The sequence below is a fragment of the Topomyia yanbarensis genome, chromosome 2 (genome assembly GCF_030247195.1).
Source record: "Topomyia yanbarensis strain Yona2022 chromosome 2, ASM3024719v1, whole genome shotgun sequence".
In the NCBI taxonomy this organism is placed as follows: Eukaryota; Metazoa; Arthropoda; class Insecta; order Diptera; family Culicidae; genus Topomyia; species Topomyia yanbarensis.
This window is the reverse complement of record NC_080671.1, coordinates 237669253-237692330: the sequence shown is the minus strand read 5'-3', so window position 1 is coordinate 237692330 and position 23078 is coordinate 237669253. Positions and strand designations below refer to the sequence as shown.

The window sequence follows — 23078 nt, the reverse complement described above, 5'->3', positions numbered from 1 at the left end:
AAACGCTATTGAGTATGAACTTCAAATCCATTCGAAAATTTGTTTTTCGATTTTTTTGACTCAGCGCAACATATATAACCCCTTTAGGAAAGTTCAGTTTTCCCTATACAATGCATCGATTGAAGAATTTATACATGCTATTAACGGAGTGTTAGCAATAATTCGTTTGTATTTCTATTTTATGAGCCATTTTTCCGCTTTTCCATTAAATTGGTTTAACCTTTGAGATTTCTTGCACTGATCTTGTGCTATGCTAATTTGAGCGATTCTCTGAGTCCTGCCAATATCTCATGTAGTATGTGTTATCAAAAACATCGCGAAGCATCAAGTTCTAAATGTTCTCAATCGATATAATACCCGTAAAAAGGGTTAAGAGTTATAAGAAATGTATCATCACACTGTTAGGTGGATTAAAAGCGTTTTCATAACAAACAATGTTGTTTAGGAAAGGCGTGCAATTACCATAACACTTATGATTTTGTTATGATATGGAGGATTCCAGATAAAATTTTTAATTTAAATTAAATGGGTTTTTATACTAATATTAGTATTTCTCGCGTTTTCTAGCTCGATCTGGTGCTGAATTCCGACGACGGTGGTGATCTCTCCGACTTTATCACAAACGGTGAATGGTATCTGATAGGTAAGTGTATGCCGTTTTTAAGAATGCATGTAAGCTTGTTTGTGTATGGTTGTGTTCCTGTTAGTGTGCGTTTGTTCATGCGAGCACTTTTGGCGTGACAACGCCGTACCTTTTAATATTGGGGACACTTCAAAATTTCGGAATAAACAGCCGGTAAGTTTTCGAATCTAGTACCATCCATTGTACTGAATACACTTAGTTGTGCTCTGCAATTTACCTCGGAGCCGAGTAATCAGTACATGTTCATACTGAATTAGGGTTACCAACCGTCCTTATTTTAAAGGACATGTCCTTATTTTCGAGGTTTTTGGAAAGCGTCCTTATTTTAATTCAAATGTCCTTATCTTTAGTTTCAAACCTTGGCATATACAGGGTGGTTCAACATGATGTTTTTTAACAGGGCATATCATGTTATTGTAGTTTAGTATTGTTTGCAACCACAGTATGCTCACCAAATTATTTATCTATATATCGAAAATCAGCGATCTGTGAGAAATGTGTTTCGTGCTCTTCGGCCATAATATGGTAGACATAATCGGCCAACTGACTCTACTATTCGCCATACAATCAAAGAATGTTGCAGTTCTCGTTATTGGATGATTAGCAAACAAATCGACCACATCCAGCGCACATTGAAGAAAAAATAGCGGCGGTGGCATTCCCAAGCATTAGAGACCAACAGAAACCGACTAATTAGCCAGATACTACTTGAAATACTCGAATCCGTCATCAAAAATTGGACCAGTCGAATGGATTACCTCAAGCGTCAACATGGTCAACATTTAAAAGAAATTGTTTTTAAACAATAAATAGCAAAAAATATTCTTTCGATTGACAAATAAACATTTCGTGATGTACTCCATTTTTTTCAAATTTTTGCGAGATCAAAAAAAACGTCATGATGAAAGTTCTTTCACTCAGAAGTAACCAGAATTTGTTGAATAGCTCGATATGAGGTTTGGCCAAAGTGGTTATCTTCGTTCAATATTGGCACTACACCCTTCTAATTTGTCTCGATCAAGATTCAACGTCTCAGTTTAACTGCTGTAAAATAAGCCAGAATCCCGACTTTTTCAGAATTCTGGCTCAAGTGACAAATGATTCAAGCTCCAATTCCGAATAGATTTGGTAGAGATGTCCTTAATTTGCTCTCAATCCATTTGGTAACCCAAATTACTGATATCTCAGAAATGTGTCATTTGTTTGCTGATTATCAGCAAAATAATTTATGAGTCTCAGCAAAACTTGTAGCTTTTACTGAGATATTGGCTAGGGTGACCATACGCCCTGGTTTCCCAGGACATGTATTGGTTTTTATTAACTGTCTTGGTGCCCTGGGAAGTCGAGGAAAACGTTTGATTTGTCCTGGTTTTTCTTCTGTAATATAATAATGTAATATATTTCTATTTTTTGAGTCTTCATTCTATTCACTCTGCTCCAGATTGCAGTTACGACCAATCATGCAACCTATACTCATCCTCAATCAGAGTACGGTAAACAAACCATAATGTACTCCAATCTCCCAATTGTACCATGCGACTAATTCCACCACACTTGTTATGCTGTACTGAAAACATTTAAAACTTTGGCCATGGAGGAAAGTTTTTATATGGAAAACAACATGCAACACGTCGTTGTGCATGACAGTGTTAGAATCAAAACACCCGTTTCATTCGTAACCGAACGTTGTACCGAGAAACAAGTGCGTTTTGTTCTCTCCGGTGTGGTTTAGTTTTTTGGCAGTACGAAAATGCTTACTGTGACAGAGGCTATAGCAATGCACTGCAAATAAACAATCCCGCGAGTGATATTTATTATCTGTGAGGAATTATAGCACAAATTGTTATTTCAATTTGCTACCTCGCGAAAAAAGGCGATTTGACATCGGTTTCGTCCGACTGACTTGGCGAAGCAACGGCATCCAACCTCGTCAAGGTCATGCATATAGACACAGTGGACAATGAGGAGTAATCCACCTATTTGCTCGCTTAGGAGTGCTAGCTGAGTATTTTACCGATTTAGCGTTTCGTTTTTTGAGATTTTTTTCCCTTTTTTAGTGATCGTATTTTAAAGTTCTGAGTGCGGTTGAGCGTGTTGCTTCCGCAATAAAATGGATCAAGGAGAAGAAGCTCCCTCCAAAAATTTATCTTATAAGGAAGAGGAACGCCTATCTGTATCGGAGACAGAAGATATTTTCTACGTGGGTGGTATATTTTCGTCCAAAAATAAACCATTGAACAGCATAACTGTTGCGCGGGAGCTGACAAAACGTTACTCGGCCGTAATTGAGATTAAAAAGGTTCAGTCAGTGTAGCATTTACTGACTTGAAACAGGTCAACGATATCGTTAGCAATAGCCTCTTCACGATGGAGTATCGCGTTTACATTCCTTCTCGCGATGTGGAGATTGACTGTGTGGTAAGTGATGTGGGTCTAACTGTCGAAGATCTGATGAATGATGGGATTGGCCGGTTTAAGGACCCTAACCTTCAATCAGTTAAGATTTTGGAGTTCAAGCAATCGTACTCAAAGTCCATCGAAGATGGGAATTATTATCCATCAGACTCGTTTCGTGTAACCTTCGCCGGATCTGCACTTCCGAGCTATGTTGAAGTGGGAGAAGCTCGCCTACACGTGCGCCTGTTTGTACCGCGGGTCTTGAATTGTTCCAATTATAAGCAGCTAGGTCATACAACCACCTACTGTAGTAACAAGCAACGGTGGTGAACGCCATGTCGATAATATTGCAGTAGGCCTGCTGAAAAGTGTGTTTTCTGTGGGAAGAATCCGCATGCACTTTTGCAAACGTACAAGCTTCCCATGGATAAACTGAAGCGATCCGCCAAAGATCGCTCCAGAAGCTCTTACGCAGAAATGCTTAAAAGAGCTGTTCCACTTATCTCCGAAAACCTTTACGCTCTCTTGCTAACTGACGATAACGCCTCTAACGACCCTTGCGAGGGGCATTCTTTGGCTCCGCTTGGAAACTCTAGGAAAAGACCTAATCCAATCTCACCGAACTTCCTCGTAAGTGTCCTATGTTGTCCCAAACAAGGGAACAAAATAAAAATGAACTAGAAGTGCTGCTACAAATCCGAAGATAATATCTCCTGGTTCTGGGAAATTGAGATACAGCTCAACGGGGCACCAAAAAACCCAAGTGCTCCCATTTTACAGGCAGATACTCAGCCTAAAACGAGATTCCTTAAATTTTCTTACATTGTGGACTGGATATCAACAGCTTTCGACATTACCGATCCTCTGAAAAGCTTGCTGGTTGCTATTCTACCAATAGTAAGAACATGGTTAAAGCAGTTGACTGAAAAATGGCCCTTCCTTGCAGCGATCGTATTCTTCGATAGTCAACTTATTAAACGGAATCATGGATCTGATCACTGTTTTACAGTGGAACTGCAGAAGTATTATCCCCAAAATTGATTCATTAAAACACTTGCTAGACTCATATGGAGGGGTACTTTTAGGAATCAAAAAGTGCTCTTACTTCAATCGAATCCGCCGCCCATCGACGCCAGGCATTGATGTTGTCGCTTGTCAAACAACAATCAAAGGCAAAAATCTTTGCATAGCTCCTATTTACATTCCTTCTAGGACCATGATGGGATATCGGTGATTCTCCAACGTGATTGAACACCTTCTCTTGTCCCGCCTGCTTCTTGGAAACTTTAACTCGCACCGTACAGGGTGGGGCTGTCAGTACGACGATAATCGATTCTCGATAATTCAAGACAACTTCAATATGACAATTCTGAACATAGGGAAAATACTACTAATTCCTTGACCACCAGCGCAAGCTAGTGCACTGGACATATCTCTATGCTCTATGTCACTACGATTAGATTGCAAGTAGAAGGTAATATCTGATCCCCACGATAGTGACCACCTGCCGATTGTAATTGCAATCACCACTCGTTCAAGACCTTCGGAACCAATAAATGTTCCCTATAATCTCACAACAAACATCGATTGACAGAGCTGCGGTGTTACGACTATCTAACAATCGATTCGACACAGGTACTTCCCCCGGAGGAAGAGTATAATTTTTTGTCCAACTCGATTCTCAATACCGCGATTCAAGCTAAGATGAAACGAGTACCTGGCGTGAATACTCAATAACGTTCTTCCAACCGGTGGTGGGACAAAGAGTGCTCTGATGTATACGCGGAGAAGGCTGCCGCGTATAAAGCCTTCCGGAACGACGGGTTAATTGTTTGCTATCGAATGTACGCGATATTAGAAAATTTAATGAAAGCCAAGAAACGCAGTTACTGGCGCGCCGGTTTGTCGACCGGTTAACGAGAGAAACATCGATGAGCACTCTTTGGCGCACGGCCCGACGTATGCGAAACCGAAACAGTACTAAAAAGAGGGTGGAATATTCAAACCCCTGGATATTCGATTTTGCCAAGAAGGTTTGTCCGGATTCCGTCCCGGCACAGAAAATATACCGCGCCGCGTCGCCTCACAACACCGCGAACAACACATCGTTTTCGATGGTGTAGTTCCCATTTGCACCCGTGTCATTTATTTATTTGTAATTGATATCAGAAGACACAGTGTGGTCATAATGATAATTTCTTACTCTATTTAAAAAGTCAAATTGTAATCTGCTATATGGAATGTGAAGGTCGAACTCGGATGACACTCTATTGAAGGTCCGCTGCAAACCAATGATGGCACCGTTTCCTCCATAGTTAGTCCGGCGAAGAGGTAATCGGAGGAATAAATTATTGCGAAGGGCGCGAGGGCGAACGTTCATATTTATCGCACTGAGAAGCTCGGAGCAGTCAATTCGATCTTGCAAAATATCCGAAATCGTCATAGCACGGAATAGATCCCGCCGCACTTGCAATGTATCGAGTCCAATAAGCAAACCCCGGCTTTCGTAACTTGCCAGCTGGTGAGGGTTTCTCCAGCGCAATCGACGAAGGGCAAACCGAACAAATCTGCACTGTACTGTCTCAATGCGCTGGACCCCGTTAAGATAATGAGGGTTACACACAACTGAACAATATTCCAGAGTTGATCGAACTAGTGAGCAGTAGAGAGATTTCAAGCAGTAAATATCTGAAAAGTGCTTAGATATTCTCATTATGAACCCCAAACAGCGTGATGCCTTTGCGACAATATAGCTGATATGCTGTTTACCCGAGCAAATACTCATGGGTTCAAACACCACACAGCCCCTTGAAAAGGCCATGAACATGGTCCGTGCCGACTTTCACGACCTTTAAAATACCATTAAATGGTCTCAATAACCCATAAAAATACCAACGCATGGTTTTTCTATGGAATCTACCGGACCATGACGATGATGTTTTTGTGGGTTAAACTCATTTCAAACACACATTTTTTTTTACGATGGAGAAGACCTTTACGTCCTAGCCCAGTACACGTGCTATTGGTACGGTCCAATCTACCACACGGGGTGCACTGGGGGCGTGTGGGGCTCGTGAGACTGACTTGGATGCTCACCCTTTCACTCCTCTGCCACGCCATGAGGTATCGATAGCTAAGTCCCAACATACTACGCTACGACCCTCCCGTCTTGGCATGAGGCAGTCCACTTATACGCCTATACACTCACTCTTCTGTCTTGCTTCGGGGTGGCTGGGTTTACCCCTTACGCGGTTGCCATTCGTTGCGCCAAACCTGCCTCGGCATGAACACTTCCTTTTTGCGCTTGGCCTTTTTCGCTCCAGCTAACCAATCACTAGTTAGCCGTGCCCGTCGTCTGTTGCTCGGTTCGCCAGATTACATGTAGCCTACTGGCAATCTGGATGGTAGCAGCCGAGACTGCGTTCCACTTCTCCACCGATTGACACATCCGCTGAATAAGGGTTTCAGGGGTTGCGTCCCAGCCACAGACGTCAAGCATTGCTCTTCTTTCGACGTCGAACCGATGACATACGAACAGTATGTGTTCGGCAGTTTCGTCTACACCTGGGCAGTCCGGGCAGACTGGGACCTCCGCGTGCCCGAACCTGTGGAGGTACTGTCGGAAACAGCCATGGCCAGACAGGAATTGTGTCAGGTGGAAGTGAACTTCCCCATGGGGTCTTCCCACCCAGCTTGATATGCTAGGTATCAGCCGGTGGGTCCACCTACCTTTCGAGGAGTTGTCCCACTCACGCTGCCATCTGGCGACCGAGGTCACCCTGGTGCGCTCGCGGGCTCCCCTATTTCCACGTAGCTCAAAGCACTCCTCATCTTCCCGAATGACCAGCCCGACTGGCATCATGCTCGCTATCACGCAGGATGCATCGTGTGATACCGTGCGGTAGGCAGATATCACTCTGAGGCACATCACGCGGTAGGTGCTCTCCAGTTTCTGTAGGTAACTGGTTACCCTCAGTGCTTTTGACCACGACGGGCCGCCGTACCTGAGGATAGATACGGCAACGCCTGCCAGTAACCTACGTCTACTGGCGCACACCTTTGAGCTGTTGGACATCATTCTCGATAGAGCCGCAACAGCAGTCGACGCTCTCTTGCATGTATAGTCGACATGGCTGCCGAAGGTCAGCTTGTCGTCTATAATGACTCCGAGAGACTTCAGACTTCGCTGTGAAGTAATCGCGACTTCTCCCACATGGATAACTGCATGTTGTGCCGACTTGCGGTTGTTGACGATAACTACCTCCGTCTTATGATGAGCGAGCTCCAGGCCTCTCACGCTCATCCATTCCACCACCGTGCTGATCGCGTGTTCTGCGGTTAGTTCTACCTCAGGAATTGACTCCCCGTAGACCTCCAAGGTTACGTCGTCAGCAAAGCCGACGATCTTGACTCCAGGAGGGAACTTCAGTCTCTGAACCCCGTCATACATGAGGTTCCATAGCACCGGGCCTAGGATTGAGCCCTGCGGGACTCCGGCGGTAATCGGAACCCTTTTCTGACCGGCATCGGTCTCGTATAGCAGTACGCGGTTCTGGAAGTAACTTTCCAAGATCCGGTACAGACCCACCGGTAGGCTAAGCCGGTGTAACGAGAGCGCGATGGCATCCCAGCTTGCGCTGTTGAATGCGTTCTTCACGTCAAGTGTCACTAACGCACAGTATCGAATACCTCGCCTTTTCCGTTGGATCGCTATCTCGGCAGTATTTATCACTGAGTTGAGAGCGTCCACTGTGGACTTACCCTTCCGAAAGCCAAACTGGTTGCTTGACAGACCGTCCGTACCTTCCGCGTACGGGGTGAGCCTGTTGAGGATGATCCTCTCAAGCAGTTTGCCAGTCGTGTCGATCAGACAGATTGGTCTGTACGCCGATGGGTCGCCTGGCGGCTTCCCGGGCTTCGGCAACAGCACCAATTTCTGCCTTTTCCATCTATCGGGGAAACGGCACTCGTCAAGGCATCTCTGCATAGCTAGCCCGAACATGTTCGGGTTCGCTATGATCGCTGCCTTGAGAGCGTTGTTTGGAACTCCATCCGGCCCTGGAGCTTTGTTCATTGCTAGGGATTTAGCCACTGCGAGTAGTTCTTCATTCGTCACTGGAGCCACCATTTCGACCGTGCCCGCACTGTCTCGTAGTGCAGGTGGCCAGGGGCTTGTGGCTCGAGACGGGAAGAGTACTTCGATAATCGTTGCCAACCGGTCCGGAGACCGTTCTGGGGGTAAGGAGCCCCCTTTGGTCTTGGCCATCACAATCCGGTAGGCGTCACCCCACGGATTCGCGTTGGCACTCTCACACAGGTTGTCGAAAAACGCTCTCTTGCTGCTTTTAATAGCCTTGTTAAGGGCCAATTTCGCAGCTCGAAACACTTCACGGCGGTTCTCTCTTGCATCCTCGGTGCGAGCTCTTTGCATCCTACGTCTAGCTCTGAGGCAGGCTGACCGTAGAGCTGCAATCTCGGCACTCCACCAGTATACCGGGCATCTACCGTTTCTTGGCAGTGTTTTTCTCGGCATAGTAGCGTCGTACGCGCGTGATAGAACAGCTACCAGCGCATCCCCGCTTAGACTGTCGGTGTTGGCCTCCAGTCCCAGGGCCGCGGTGAAAGCTTCGCTGTCGAAGTGATTGGACTTCCACCCGTGTACCTAACAGGGATCTCCCGCCCTCGGATGCTGCACACCATAGTTGATCTTAAAGCGGATTGCTAAATGATCGCTATGGGTGTAGCCTTCGTCTACCCTCCATTCCATGCCTGGAGCCAGACTCGGGCTGGCAAATGTTAGGTCAATCCACGCCTCCACTCCGTTTCTACGGAATGTACTAGCGGAGCCATTATTAGCTAGCACAGTATCGAGTTTCGCAAGCGCTTCCATTAGCGCTTGACCCCTGCTATTTGTACAGCGGCTGCCCTACTCCACTGCCCACGCGTTAAAGTCTCCCGCTATGACTACCGGTTTCCGGCCCACTAGGTCCGACGAGAGCCTGTCGATCATCTGGTAGAACTGTCCTATTGGCCACCTTGGTGGGGCGTAGCAGCTGCAATAGAACACACCATTGATCTTGGCAATCGCCACACCCTCGGCGGAGGGGTGTATTACCTCTTAAACCGGGAACCGTCTCGTTGTAGGGATGCGGTACGGGTCTGATAAGAGGGCGACATCTGTCCTCGACTCCGAGACCGACTGTCAGAGCAGCTGTTGGGCTGCTGCACAATGGTTAAAATTTAGCTGTGTGACGTTCACGGCTTCATCTTATTTAACTCACCGAAGGGACACGAAGGTGCGCTCATAGCATGTTTATGGGCTTGCTTCTTAGCGGTGCAGATAAGGCACTTATGTGCCTTAGTGCAACCCCGCTCTTTATGTCCCTCCTCGCCGCAGCGACGACATAGTTTCCTATCTATGCCCTTGCACTCGTAGGCTTTGTGGCCGGACTCAAGGCACCGATAGCACCTATCCACTGAATGCTAATAGGGCATACCGACCAGCCGATCTTCAGCTTCCCTTTCTCGTTTACCTTTTTGGCATCCGCCTTCAGTAGCCTGAGGTAGGCTACTTGGGTGCCAGAGGGTCCATCTCTTAATCGCACAGAGGCCCGCTCGATTGTGACGTCGCAATGTTCCTTAACGGCAGCGACAACGTCTTCTGCGTTCGTGAACTCGTCCAGATGCTTGCACTGGAGAGTCATTTCCGCTCCTAGCGACCTGACTTGGGCGCCTTCTCCAAGGACCTCTTGGGCCAAGGCCTTGTATACCGCACTAGATTGTGCGCCTCGCTTCAGCACCAGAAGCATTTCTCCCGTGTTGGTGCGTCTCACGCTACGCACATCTTGCCCAAGGGCCGAAAGGCTTTCGGCCGCCTTCATCGACTTTAGGACATCGGCGTATTTGCCCTTGTCGGTTTTCAACCACAAGGCCTCGCCTCTGTACTTGGCCTTCTTCGCGGGCCGCGGTACCTCTGGTGTCGGTGCCGGCTTTTTCTTGGTTACCAGCGTCCAGGGGTTTGGGTCCCCCTGCCCCGGTCGCGCCGTGTTGCTGGTACCAACGCTCTGCTCAGCGAGGTCACTCTCGCCCTCGCTTACCTCAGCCAGACGGCGTTTGGCCTTAACGGTTGCACGCCGTGTAGTGTCGGTTTTTGCACCCTAGCCTGGCGACTTCCTAGGGCGCTTCGCGTTCGACGACGTCTTGCGATTGCCCTTACCCTTGCCTTTTCCCTTCGAGGGGAACTCGGCCGCCGCTTCGAGCGACGTGGCTGCTCCAACGACACGACCTGAAACTTCATGAAAAATTTCGAAGAAAAAGTGTTCACGAAGTTAACCGCCAGTTACCAGTACATTGAGCGAACAACACTGCATCAATTTTCTTAATGTTTATTTGCATATCCTAACAACCAAAGTCCGTAACAGCTAGGAAAGAAAACATTGTTTCGTTTGTCGCAAGAAACAAATGCGAGTTCGGAAAAGGGAAGCTTTTGTTGGATTTGGCTAAAATTTGCTTTTTTCGAAACATTTTTGTCTAAAAAGTGTCCAAAACGTGAAGTGAAAGTTCCAATTATCAGTCAAGAAAAATGTCTCGTAATCCTCACAACGCTTGTTTATGTTTATGTTGGAGAGCTAGGAAACAACGCCAGCAAGCAAGATATAGAAGATGCCTTTTCTTATTACGGTCCGCTAAGAAACGTTAAAGTTGCTTTCAATACACCCGGGTTTTCATTTGTAGAATTTGAAGATGCCCGGTACGCAGATGATTCGGTGCGTCGTCTTGACGGAAGAATCATTTGCGGTCGTCGTGCTCGTGTGGAACTGTCTACCGGCAAGAGCTTGGCAAAGGAGGTCGTGGTAACTTTCATCCGGACGACAGATGCTACGAGTGTGTATGGCGAGGTCATTATGCCCGGCATTGTACTAAGGGACGCAAGAGATCTTGAGGCCGCATTCCACGTTCGCGAAAGATCTTTTAGAAAGATCTTTTAGAAGAAAAAGATGTACCAGGTAATTGTGATGTGAAATGTTATAACCACTAAGCTGGCGCTTCCAGATAGTAGTTTTTTTTATAATTTTTTTTAACAACTCATGCGTCCCGCTACTGCTTTATGCAAGGATCGGCCGGTATGCGAAAGTCGCGTATGTGTTCCCGCCACTTCGCTATTTAAGTACATTCCGACGCTCTTTGAAGCCAGGATCATTAACGAAGCTGTATGCCGCTGATTCGGTGACAGAATCAGATCACGAGGAAGGTTTTTCTGAACAGCGACGCTTGTTTGGATTGGATGCTGCTGAAAAATCGAATAGATTGCTAGCAAGGCCGCCATTGTTGAGGAGGAGGATATGTCAAACGGTGCGGGTAAGTTCGGAGACGAATATATTAAATTATTCATAACTAATTTTCGTTTATTTCAGTATCGTCCCCCGCTGGGCTACTAACTAACGTGTAATTGTTCCTGCTGTCCAACAAGACGATCGAATTCGCTCGCTCAAAGGCATCGAACGGAGGATACCGAATCGCTATCGGAACCAACGCAAATTCCGCTCATCGATCGTATCATTTGTGCTTTACTACGAACCGCTATACTCTCAACTCTGGGCTTATCGTGATCCGGGCAAGATGCTACACCGGATCGATGCTTGCACGGGAAATTTTTATCACACCGAAACCGAATGAGTCAACGTCCATCTGTTTCCAGTGTTTCCAACAGCAAACTCGTAGCAATACACAAGCACTAATTTTGGAAAATGAACGCGAATTAGTGGGCGAGAACTTTACAAACGATTCACTCTTGGTCAGAGTATACAAGCAATAGAGAAACCGAAAGACTACTTATTCTCCTGCACCCCAGTAAAAGTCAAGAGGGAGACGCCCAACCTTTGCGGTTTGAACTCATCATAAAGCAAACGCTTCCAATATCAGTCGTCCCATATGAACAGAATCCGCTCGAGTTGCCGGTTAAGATCAAGAAAGGGTTTTTTGAACGGTGGCGGTTATCGTCCAGATTAGATTCTGCTGAAGCAAAATCAAAGATTTTACCAACACGGCTGCAATTGTTCAAACGGTGCGGGTAAGTTCGATAACGAATAAATGTAAAAAATCATTACTGACTTCCGTTCATTGCAATATCGTCCCTACTGGGCTACCGACCAACGAGTGATTGTTTCTGCTGTCTGAAAAGTCGACCGGACTCGCTCGATCTAGCATAGTTTGTGTGTTACCACGAACCGCTATACTCCGCGCTGATTGTGGTCCGGAACGAAGTGCTACACCGGTCAACGCTTGCATGAGAATTTTAATCGCACTGAAACGGAAAGAGTCAACGTCCATCTGCTACCAGTAATCGGAAATGAGATTACAGTGTGCGGAAATGAGAATCCGCAACGTATCAATGATTATTCGAATACATCTTAGTATGCAGATAATAAAATTCCTTTAAAAACTGTTGTTATGCTTATCATAGAGAAAAACGGTCATGGTGTGATTTTCGAAAGTTTGTTCCTCTATTTTGTTTTCTAACGAGTAACGTCACAAGTTGTGCGTAGATGTACAACTTTTGCAGATCTAAATTGTTTTCGCAAAGATTCATGAGTTGACTCGTACTAATAGTCGACAAAGACACCGTGCGAATCAAAATAAATTGGCTTAGGAACCCCTACTCAAAACCTTCAATGACTGTTTCGTACAAAATAAACGCATCATACAAATATTTTCGAAAAAAAATCAACAATGGAAAATGGTGTCCCACCTGGTCATGCAGGATAATCTCGTTTAATCTGGGACTGTCCCGTCTAATCCGGGGCGTCCGTCGCTTTATGGTACAAATATACCTTAATGTTGAAACTACCCGGTGATGATAAATGGATGCATCGAATCAAAATTGCTGTCATAATATCATCATTATCCTTCCAGCAGTCGCGCTAGTGCACGTCACTCTGAAAATCGAGCGAAATCGTCTTTAAAGACTAGTTTACAGTGCGGGAAATGTCACTGGATTTCGGCCTCTGTGTATTTTAAATATAGCACGGGATTTAAAATCCCGTGGCGGGAAATGAGTCTACACAAAAATGACAGTTTTCATGAAGTGTAAACCCAACCGCGGGAAACGTCACGGGATTTTAAAACTCTCCACACAAAAATCCGGCCGGGAACAATTCAACAAAAATTGTTTTCGACCGGTGTAATGTTGGTATTTTTTAGAAGCAGCAAAGCTTTTGATTTGACAGTTTGGAGAGATCTCGGCGGAAAATTTTCCCTGATCAAATCCCGTGGCCCATTTCCCGAACTGTAAACTATTCTTAAGCACTAGCGGTTGCCAGCTCGATGAGCCATTTTTGCAACGTCTGAAGAGTTAACAACTCACCTTTCGGGTTCGGCGGTATATTTTTATGAATAAAGTTGAACTGTATCGCACAGATAAAAAAGAATGTCTGCCAGGCACACGATTAAGTTTAAAGGTTTTTTATTTGTGACATTGGTCTGGTGCAAAATGGCATACGACATCGGCAGGAATGTTTCATTTAGGTGCACGTAGACATACTGGACCATCACGGGCGCTATTCGCACAGTCACGTCACCTAGTGACTAGAAGGAAATTTCCCTCATCACTAGGTGACGTGGCTGCGAGAATAGAGCCCCACATACAGGGATGCGAAAACGATTTCGCATGTTCGGTCTGCAATGGATTGAGATTTCTCTATTGTACAATTCAATGTATCGGACGATGATTTTGTATCTTGATTGCCAGTTTGTTTATGATTATTTGTTTGCTGAAAGAAAAATAAGATGTTACTTAAATCAATTAACACTACAATCGAAATTTGCTCACCTTTCGATTAAGTCAATCAAATTTATTGCTTCTTTGGTAAAATTTTCGGTTTGTTTTTATACTTTTTATTTTCCTTTGCGTAACCAGAGGTTGCTACGGTAACTATGGGCTATTTGGAAAAAAATAATAACAGATTCATAAGTGTTGCTAGTTTCATGCATTTTCTAATCAAATAGCAAATTTGACAGTACGAGTTACCTGGGTCACTGAGGGGTAGTCCGATTTGCGATACACTTTTGGAATGCAAGTGTCTAGTCGTGTCGTTGGCTGCTCCGTAGAAGGTGAAGGCCACTGTCTGAGTGCCCGTATCGACCTTCTCTTTTCCCTCCTTCTTGGAGGCCACTGTCTGGGTTTCTCTGTCGGACTTCTCCCGACATTCCACCCTCTTGGCATAAGCCTGCTGTTTCTGTCTTGCGACACAAACAGTTTTTCGGAGTTCCAGGAGACTCTGTTTTAACTCCTTGCTTATGTTTTGCTTTGCGCTAGTGTACTCGATTATTGCATCGAGCTGATCCACCACTTTGCGCATCGCCGATAATGGCCCGTCCGGTGCGTTGGTAGGGCTATTTCCTACCGCTGCTGGGGTCACTGGTGCTTTCAGATGCAGCACTCATCGCTCCACTACTCTCCCCACGGGGGGAGACCTCGCCAAACCGCCTCTAGCGAAGGGGTTTGGCATCTCCGACTGTTTATTTTTATTTTTTGTTGACTCCATGTTTAATCCCACGAGTAGCGCGAGAATAGATGTCCGCCACGACAGAGCTGCGCATTAACGTGGTAAGGGACGCTTACTGTGGGGGTTGCCCAGGTACCCCACAGGCTCCGTTAACGATCGAGCATCTTTTTCACCCCCTCGATCACTCATCCCTCGGCACGGGTCGCTTCACGCCTTGGAATTGGGGTTATGACCTACCTTGCTTTACGTGGTGACCTCGGCCCAGATCATCACAACCATCCTCCTTTACCAGGGCTTTGTACCTGTAGCTCTGGTTCTCAATAGTTCCATGTACGTATATTATTACAGACATGCCACCATTGAGATCCGTCATTCGCTAGCGGAGTTAATTTCAAACACCCATGTCCAACCCCATGAGTATGGGTGTATTATGGACTTTACGTTAAACGTCAGTTGTTCATCGAGAAAAACTCCGAGATCTTTGACACAATTCGCTCTGTCAATCGTGGATTCAGCTAGACAGTAATCGAATCGAATTGGCGTTTTTTCCTCGAGAACGTAATGACCGTACATTTCTTGGGGTTTAAGGTCATTCGGTTGAACTCGCACCATTCCGCAAAGGTTACCAGTTGGCGTTGAAGGAAAACTGCATCATCAGTATTCCGGATTCTATGGTATAACTTGAGGTCGTCGGCGAAAGACAACCGTGGTCCTTCTAAACAAAAGTTGACGCCGTTGAAATACAGAAGAAAAATCAATGGACCGAGATGGCTGCCTTGTGGAATACCAGATGAAGCAAAGAACTCTTCGGATACACAATCACCTATCTTGACTGCTAGACGACGATCACTGAGATACGATTGCATCCAACGGAGAATATTAGTACCAAAGCCAAGTCTACCCAACTTTGCCACTGCAATAGCGTGATTAATCTTGTCAAAAGCAGCTGAAAGGTCCGTGTAGATAACGTCAGTTTGAAGGCCGTCCGACATGGCATTTGTACCATATGATGTGAACGACAGAAGATTTGTAGATGTTGAACGTTTCGGCATAAATCCATGCTGAGTCCCGGAGATATATTGTTTGCAAGGGCTGGAGATGGGTTCCAACACAGCCATTTCAAACAGCTTAGGAACTGCGCTTAGCGTTGTAATGCCACGGTAGTTGTCAACTACCTTTTTATCACCTTTTTTGTGAATTGGAAACATGAAGGAGGATTTCCAGAGTTCGGGAAATACTCCGGTTGTTAGCGACAATTGAAACAGATGACAAAGAGGTTCAATTAGACCGGCTGAGCATTTTTTTAGAATAATAGTTGGTATACCATCTGGGCCTGCCGAAGTTGAAGCCTTCATTTTGTCAATCGCCAGTTGTACCATATTATTGTCGATATTGATAGAGTTCAAAGACTGATATGATTGAGGTACATTAACCCTTTCATGCCTAACTTTTTTCTAGTGCATGTAGGGTTTCAAAACTATTTTTCCTTGAAAACGGTGGGGTCAAGAAACACGAGCCTATTTTCATAAAGATAGGTGCGTCCACAGCAGTGCTAGAAACTAGTCAATTTTTACCTTCTAATGCTTAATACAATTCTCCTAGAATAATTACAATGGTCCAATTACATGCCAACGACAATCTAAATTGATAAGTTTTATCAGGTTTCAAAAATATTGCACCATAACGAAGATATACGAAAAAATCATTTTCCGTCGTCAACGTAAACTGTCCCTGGTAGCACTGCTCCATCGAAGTCCAATCAGACTAATTGCAATAACTTCAGTTCTAGAGCTGATCCTTGTAACTGGTAATACTCAAATTAAAGGCAATAATCACATTAATGGGCCTTACTTGTTATTGTTAGCAAATCTCGCCTCAATCAAAAGTTTTTCCTTGAAAACGGTGGGGTCAAGAAACACGAGCCTATTTTCATAAAGATAGGTGCGTCCACAGCAGTGCTAGAAACTAGTCAATTTTTACCTTCTAATGTTTAATACAATTCTGCTAGAATAATTACAATGGTCCAATTACATGAAAAACGTAGCCAACGACAATCTAAATTGATAAGTTTTATCAGTTTTCAAAAATATTGCACCATAACGAAGATATACGAAAAAATCATTTTCCGTCGTCAACGTAAACTGTCCCTGGCAGCACTGCTCCATCGGAGTCCAATCAGACTAATTGCAATAACTTCAGTTCTAGAGCTGATCCTTGTAACTGGTAATACTCAAATTAAAGGCAATAATCACATTAATGGGCCTTACTTGTTATTGTTAGCAAATCTCGCCTCAATCAAAAGTTTTTCCTTGAAAACGGTGGGGTCAAGAAACACGAGCCTATTTTCATAAAGATAGGTGCGTCCACAGCAGTGCTAGAAACTAGTCAATTTTTACCTTCTAATGTTTAATACAATTCTGCTAGAATAATTACAATGGTCCAATTACATGAAAAACGTAGCCAACGACAATCTAAATTGATAAGTTTTATCAGTTTTCAAAAATATTGCACCATAACGAAGATATACGAAAGAATCATTTTCCGTCGTCAACGTAAACTGTCCCTGGTAGCACTGCTCCATCGGAGTCCAATCAGACTAATTGCAATAACTTCAGTTCTAGAGCTGATCCTTGTAACTGGTAATACTCAAATTAAAGGCAATAATCACATTAATGAGCCTTAGGGGAGAGAGGGTAACAGTGGATCAGCAGGAACTATGAAACATTCGCAATAAAATCACAATGCATGATCGGAATCGTCTAATTCCCTCATATTTCACAATTTCTAATTCTTTACACGTGTTGCTATATTTTGGAAGAGATCTGATAACTCTATCTCTTTTAATGGATATTTGTTTGTTTTGTGATAGCCAGAGTAAATTTGCAATGATAAACATTATTCCATCTTTATGAATTACCATTCATTGAATAAATGTTTAGTCTATTGCTATTTATAGCAAATTTTATGCTCAACATTTGCCGCGAACAAAGTTTTTTGGTAACTACTCATGGTTCTGTGTGATTTCACAATTTTCATGAATAGACCCATTGGGTAACTGTGAAACGATGGCGTATGGGGAACAGTGATTTTTGTTTGTTTTTGTGGTCTGTCTCAAAATGTCAATGGGTTCCGATTTTCCACACTAAATACTACTCATATAGTGCAAAATTAGTAAATTTGGCCAAATTTTGTAGAAATTGTCTCTTATTTCAGGATTGCAGCTAATATGCATATATGGTGGTTCGATGTTACGCGATGATATAGTGGATTCTTTCGTAAACAAACGATTTTCGCCTCAATATAACTTTAATTCAAAGCGTTAGGATCATTCTTCGTCAAAACAAAAGAATAAAATTTATAAGTAGAATATTTCACTATAGATGACATCGTGTTTCATAGTTCCTACCCATGGGGCACACTGATACATTTTACCACCAACTGTTTATTATCCAAAAAATGTTATTTCCCGTGAATTTTACCAGCTGGAAAAAATATATGTATTAGTTAACAACATAGTGGCACTATGTATCACTTTTGATTACACAAATAACATGTATTATCATCAAAATTAAATTGTAGAAAAAATGTGTTTCATTGTTACCCTCTCTCCCCTACTTGTTTTTGTTAGCAAATCTCGCCTCAATCAAAAGTTATGGCTGTTTAAAGACGTTGTTGTCCATAAACAACATGGACATGAATGGGTTAAGAGCCGCGCGTGAAACGTGGGTCGGTGTCAGTTTCTCGTTGGAGAAAACACTCGCAAACTTTTCAGAGAATAGTTGGCAAATCTCCTGTAAACTAGAGCTCATACATCCTCCATAGCTCATCATTGAAGGCAACCCGGATTCCTTTCTTTGCTCGTTTACATGTTTCCAGAATGTTTTAGGTTCGGACTTCAACTTACGTTGCACGTTTCGCAAGTAGTCGGCATGGCAACGCTTCGATGTCTTTTTATAGACTTGGTTAACATGAACGTAGTGTTGTCGCAGCACGTAGCCCCCAAACTTGGAGTGCTTCTTCAGAGCGGCCCTTTTAGTCGCTTTTAACCGTCTCAGCTCGGCAGTGTGCCACATTGGGTGCTTAGATTGAAGGCCACTTCTTTTGGATACATAGCGATCGATAGCATAGCTCATAACATTGGAGAAGGTCTGCACTGCAACGTTGACATCATCATTGTCGAGAATTTCAGTCCAGTGGATATTCGACAGGAAGTCAATAATCCTATTATAGTAGGCTTTTCTAAAATTATAGCTGACGGTGTCAGAAGCATTGCAGTCATGCTTCACTCGAATCGCTTCAAGCACTATATGCAGGGGAGGGTGGTGTCTAACACTCTTTACCAGGGGGAATGGTGCTGCGGTAGCATTTGGCGCGTAGTCAGATTTGCTCGAAAAACAGAGATCAAGAATTCTGTTGTTCTCGTTCACCACATTATTCGTTTGGCGCAGCAGATTTAGACTGTAGCAGTCAAGCAAACTGGTGATACCATCATGAAAAGATGACAGTTCGGGAACAGCGAACATAAATCCGTCACAAGCAGAGCGCCATTTTAATCCGGAGCGATTGAAATCGCCAGCAATCAGGATCTCATCAACCGGGCTTGCTTGAGCGGAAATCCGTTCCAGTGACTCAGTACGGTCCGGTGGAAGAAAAACCACGCAAAGAAAAAGTGCGTAGCCAGCCAGTTTGATTCGCACCCACACCTACTCGACACAGAACCCCAAATTATCGTCAATCAGTTGCGCTTTCAATCGACGATGGATAGCCACAAGTACCCCGCCGCCGGTAGCCTTGAGACTGTTGCGCGAGCTGCGATCAGTACGGAAAACATCGTAGTTGGCACCAAATGCTTACACTGACAGAGTGCTATCGCTAAGCCACGTCTCTGTGAGGGCGATTATGTCGAAGCATTCATCCGAACTAGACGAACTATTCTCGGTTGCAGATTCTCCCCCAGATAATCTTTCACAAGGGTAGAAACTTCATCATCCGTCGTGCTGGGATCGAATGCTGACAAGTATACCCATAACAGCTCCTCAGGTGGTGAAATTGTTTTTATTGTTTCAAACGCAGCTTTGGATCCACTAATATTAGGAATTTTTGTTTTGAGCGAATCATCTTCTCGTTTGCGCTTAGGTATGTTTGAAACTGGATTATATTCAGCAATTCGTTTCCAAGGCGTTATAGTTGGGGATAGCGGTTAAGAGTCAACTTTAACCGAGAGATCTTTGACGACATCTTTCAAATCAGCTATGTCATTCTTTATAGATTTCAGAGAATTGTCGTCAGGCACTATATCGCTACAACGCGAAGCCATTCTACGGAAATTATTATTTGAGAATAAGTCAGCACAGCCGGTGCACATCCAGAATAGATTCCGTGGGTGGGTTCCCAGGACGTCACGAACATCATAAACCATCTTGACGCATATCAAGTGGAACGAATTTCCGCAGTATCCACGACATGTGATTCGATCAGAATCATTAACCACTTTCGAGCAGTTGTTACAAGCCATGCTTTTGATGTAGAAATAACGCCTAGCGGGTATGCAATAAGCGCAGGAAAACGCTAACGGGTAACGTGCGTCAATGGAAGCGAACTTGCACGCAACGTGCGACAACTCAGCTACCAACCAGCAGATGTCGCTTTTGGCGAAAAAATTGCGCGTAACGTACTGTGCAGTGATAGTGTCAAGTGAAAAAAAATCACAAACAAAAACTATCACTTTGACGAATCAACACTAGCAGATATAATCGTACTTGAAGTCACGAAATTTCAATGCACACGTACCACCGAATAACACGATAAACGGATAAAACAAAAATAAAAAGAATCGCGAGTGCAAAACACTAAAAATGTAAAAAAAACTATCAGCTCTACTGACGACCGGAATATAGCAAAGAGTGATGCCATACAATGTAACAATAAAGCCCCAGGGCCAGACAAAATCAAATTTAGCTTGTTGAAGAATGTCTAGTCTATGCCAAGAGACGCTAATTGAATTTATTTAATAAATTTTTTGAGGGTAAAAATGTCCCACATGATTGGAGACAAGTGAGTGTCATCGCCATCCAAAAACCAGGAAAACCATCCTCCGGCCACCACTCGTATCGACCGATTGCAATGCTGTCCTGTATCCGGAAGTTATTCGAGAAAATGATCTTTTTTCGCCTCGACAATTGGTCGAAGCAAATGGCTTACTATCAGATACACAATTTGGCTTTCGCGGAGGTAAAGGGACGATTGTCTTGCGTTGCTCTCAACCGAAATTCAAATGGCATATGCTAACAAAGAGCAGATTGCATCAGTATTCTTGGATATTACGGGGGCTTTTGATTCCGTTACTATCAACATTCTTTATGAGAAGTTCCACCAGCATGGTATTTCCCGAATTTTAAACAACTTTTTGCTAAACCTGTTGTCTGAAAAACAAATTCATTTTTCACATGATGTTTTATCGACATCACGAATTAGCTACATGGGCCTTTCCCATGGCTCATGTCTAAGCGCTCTTCTCGACAACTTTTACGTGAATGACATTGGCGAATGTCTTGTCAATTCATGCACGCTAAGGCAGCTAGCAGATGACGGTGTGATCTTTAGTACAGGTCCCAAAGCCGTCGACTTGCAAGGTTCACTGCAAGATACCTTGGATAATTGGTCTTCTTGGGCTCTCCAGCTAGGTATCAAGCTCTCCACGGAGAAAACTAGGCTAGTCCTATTTTCTAGAAAGTATGAACCAGCGCAACTACAGCTTCAATTAATGGATCAAACTATTGCCCAGGCTTCAATAATCAAATATCTCGGGATATGGTTCGACTCCAAAGGCGTCACATTAGGTAACAAAAATAGAAGTATCAACAAAGGATCAACTTTCTCCGTACGATAACCGGAACATGGTGGGGTGCCCACCCAGGACACCTAATCATGTTGTACCAAGCAGCGATACTATCAGTGATGGAGTACAGATGTCTCATCTTTCGCTTACATTTCGTCAAACTAGAGGAATCGTTTGCGCATTGCCTTGAGTTGCAAGCACTCCACCAATACGATGAGTTTGGAAGTGTTGGTGGGTATCCTTCCGCTAAAAAACCGATTTTGGGACCTCTCACATCGATTGCTTATTCGATGCGATATTTTGAACCCATTGGTGATTGCAAGTTTCGAGAGGTTTGTCCAGCTTATTTCTCAGACCCGATTCATGTCTTTGTACTTCAACTACATGGCACAGAACATCAATTCATTCGTATAAAGTCAACCGTGCTCATCTCTTAGATACTTCTGATCCAACTGTATTTTTCGACACATCCATGAAGGAAGCAATTTGTGGAATCCCGGATCACATTCTCCCACAAGTTTTCTCAATTATTTTCTATAATAAATACCATCAAGTCGACAGCGGCAAAATGTTCTACACTGACGGATCAATTCCCGACGGGTCCACAGGCTTTGGTATCTAAAATCGGTAATGAAAATCTTGCTGCCTCATTCAAACTCAATGATCCACCTTCAATTAAAATCGCAGAATTAGCTACCATTCAGTATACTCTGGGGATCATTGACACCATGCCTACAGATCATCACTTCATCATTTCGGACTGTCTCAGCTCCATTAAGGCTATCCGTGCGGCGAGGCCTGGAAAACACTCACCGCATTTCCTGGGGAAAATACGGGAATATCTGAGTGCTTTATCTGAAAAATCTTACCAGATTACATTGGTTTGGGTCCCGTCACAATGAGAAGGCGGACTTTTTAGCCAAAGTGGGCGCATTAGAAGGCGACACTTACGAAGGACCTATTTTCTTCAATGAATTTTTTAGAATCTCTTGTCAGAGGACGCTCGATAGTTGGCAAACTTCATGGAGCAATAGGCATCTTATACCGAAGGTATCAACGAATGCTTGGTTTAAGGGCTTGGATGTGAACAGGGACTTTATTCGTACGATGTCAAGGCCCATGTCCAACCATTACACGTTTGATGCGCATCTCCGTCATATAGGACTTGCTGTAAGTAATCATTATATTCGTGATAACGGCTAGCACGACATCGAGCATGCTGTTTGACTGTGCGCAGACTACTGTTGTGCCAGGTCCCAATTAATACATCCTTTTCGGACTCGAGGTAGATCACTCTATGTGCCATGACCACCCCCACATTTTTCTTATTTATATCTTTGTGAAATCTATTAATGTCTAAGTTTAATACATTTTCCCCTCTCGCATTCACAGCAGAACCCCATCAACCTCACCCTACATCTACAATATGGCATTGCTTCACGAGTCTACGATGCATACCCTTTCTTGATAACCCTCCATCCAGAACATGACATACCTCACAAGCAGATGATATAGAGAACATCATGAAAGCATCGTAGTGCCAATAATTATCTGAAATATCGACCCTCCCTCGCCACTGTGATTACAGGTTGAAGACCACTACAACAAAGTGTGAATATCCACCACAATGATCAACCAACCAATGACAATATCAATTATACAATGTATCCTACTTCCTACCTTTTCCCTTACTAAC

At 44.0% G+C, this 23078-nt stretch overlaps 1 protein-coding gene across 16 annotated transcripts in view; it reads left to right on the top strand.

Annotated features, from left to right (window-relative positions):
• Positions 1 to 23078, top strand: part of LOC131678358 (neuronal acetylcholine receptor subunit alpha-7) — a 1795942-nt gene that overhangs the window by 944666 nt on the left and 828198 nt on the right. For all 16 annotated transcript variants that reach the window (XR_009303634.1, XR_009303635.1, XM_058958445.1 and 13 more), the window contains one exon: positions 568 to 643. Coding sequence is in view for 14 of the 16 variants with exons in the window: in XM_058958445.1 (XP_058814428.1) it covers positions 568 to 643 (76 nt within the window). In the remaining 2 variants the exon portion in view is untranslated. The remainder of the gene's footprint in view (positions 1 to 567; positions 644 to 23078) is intronic.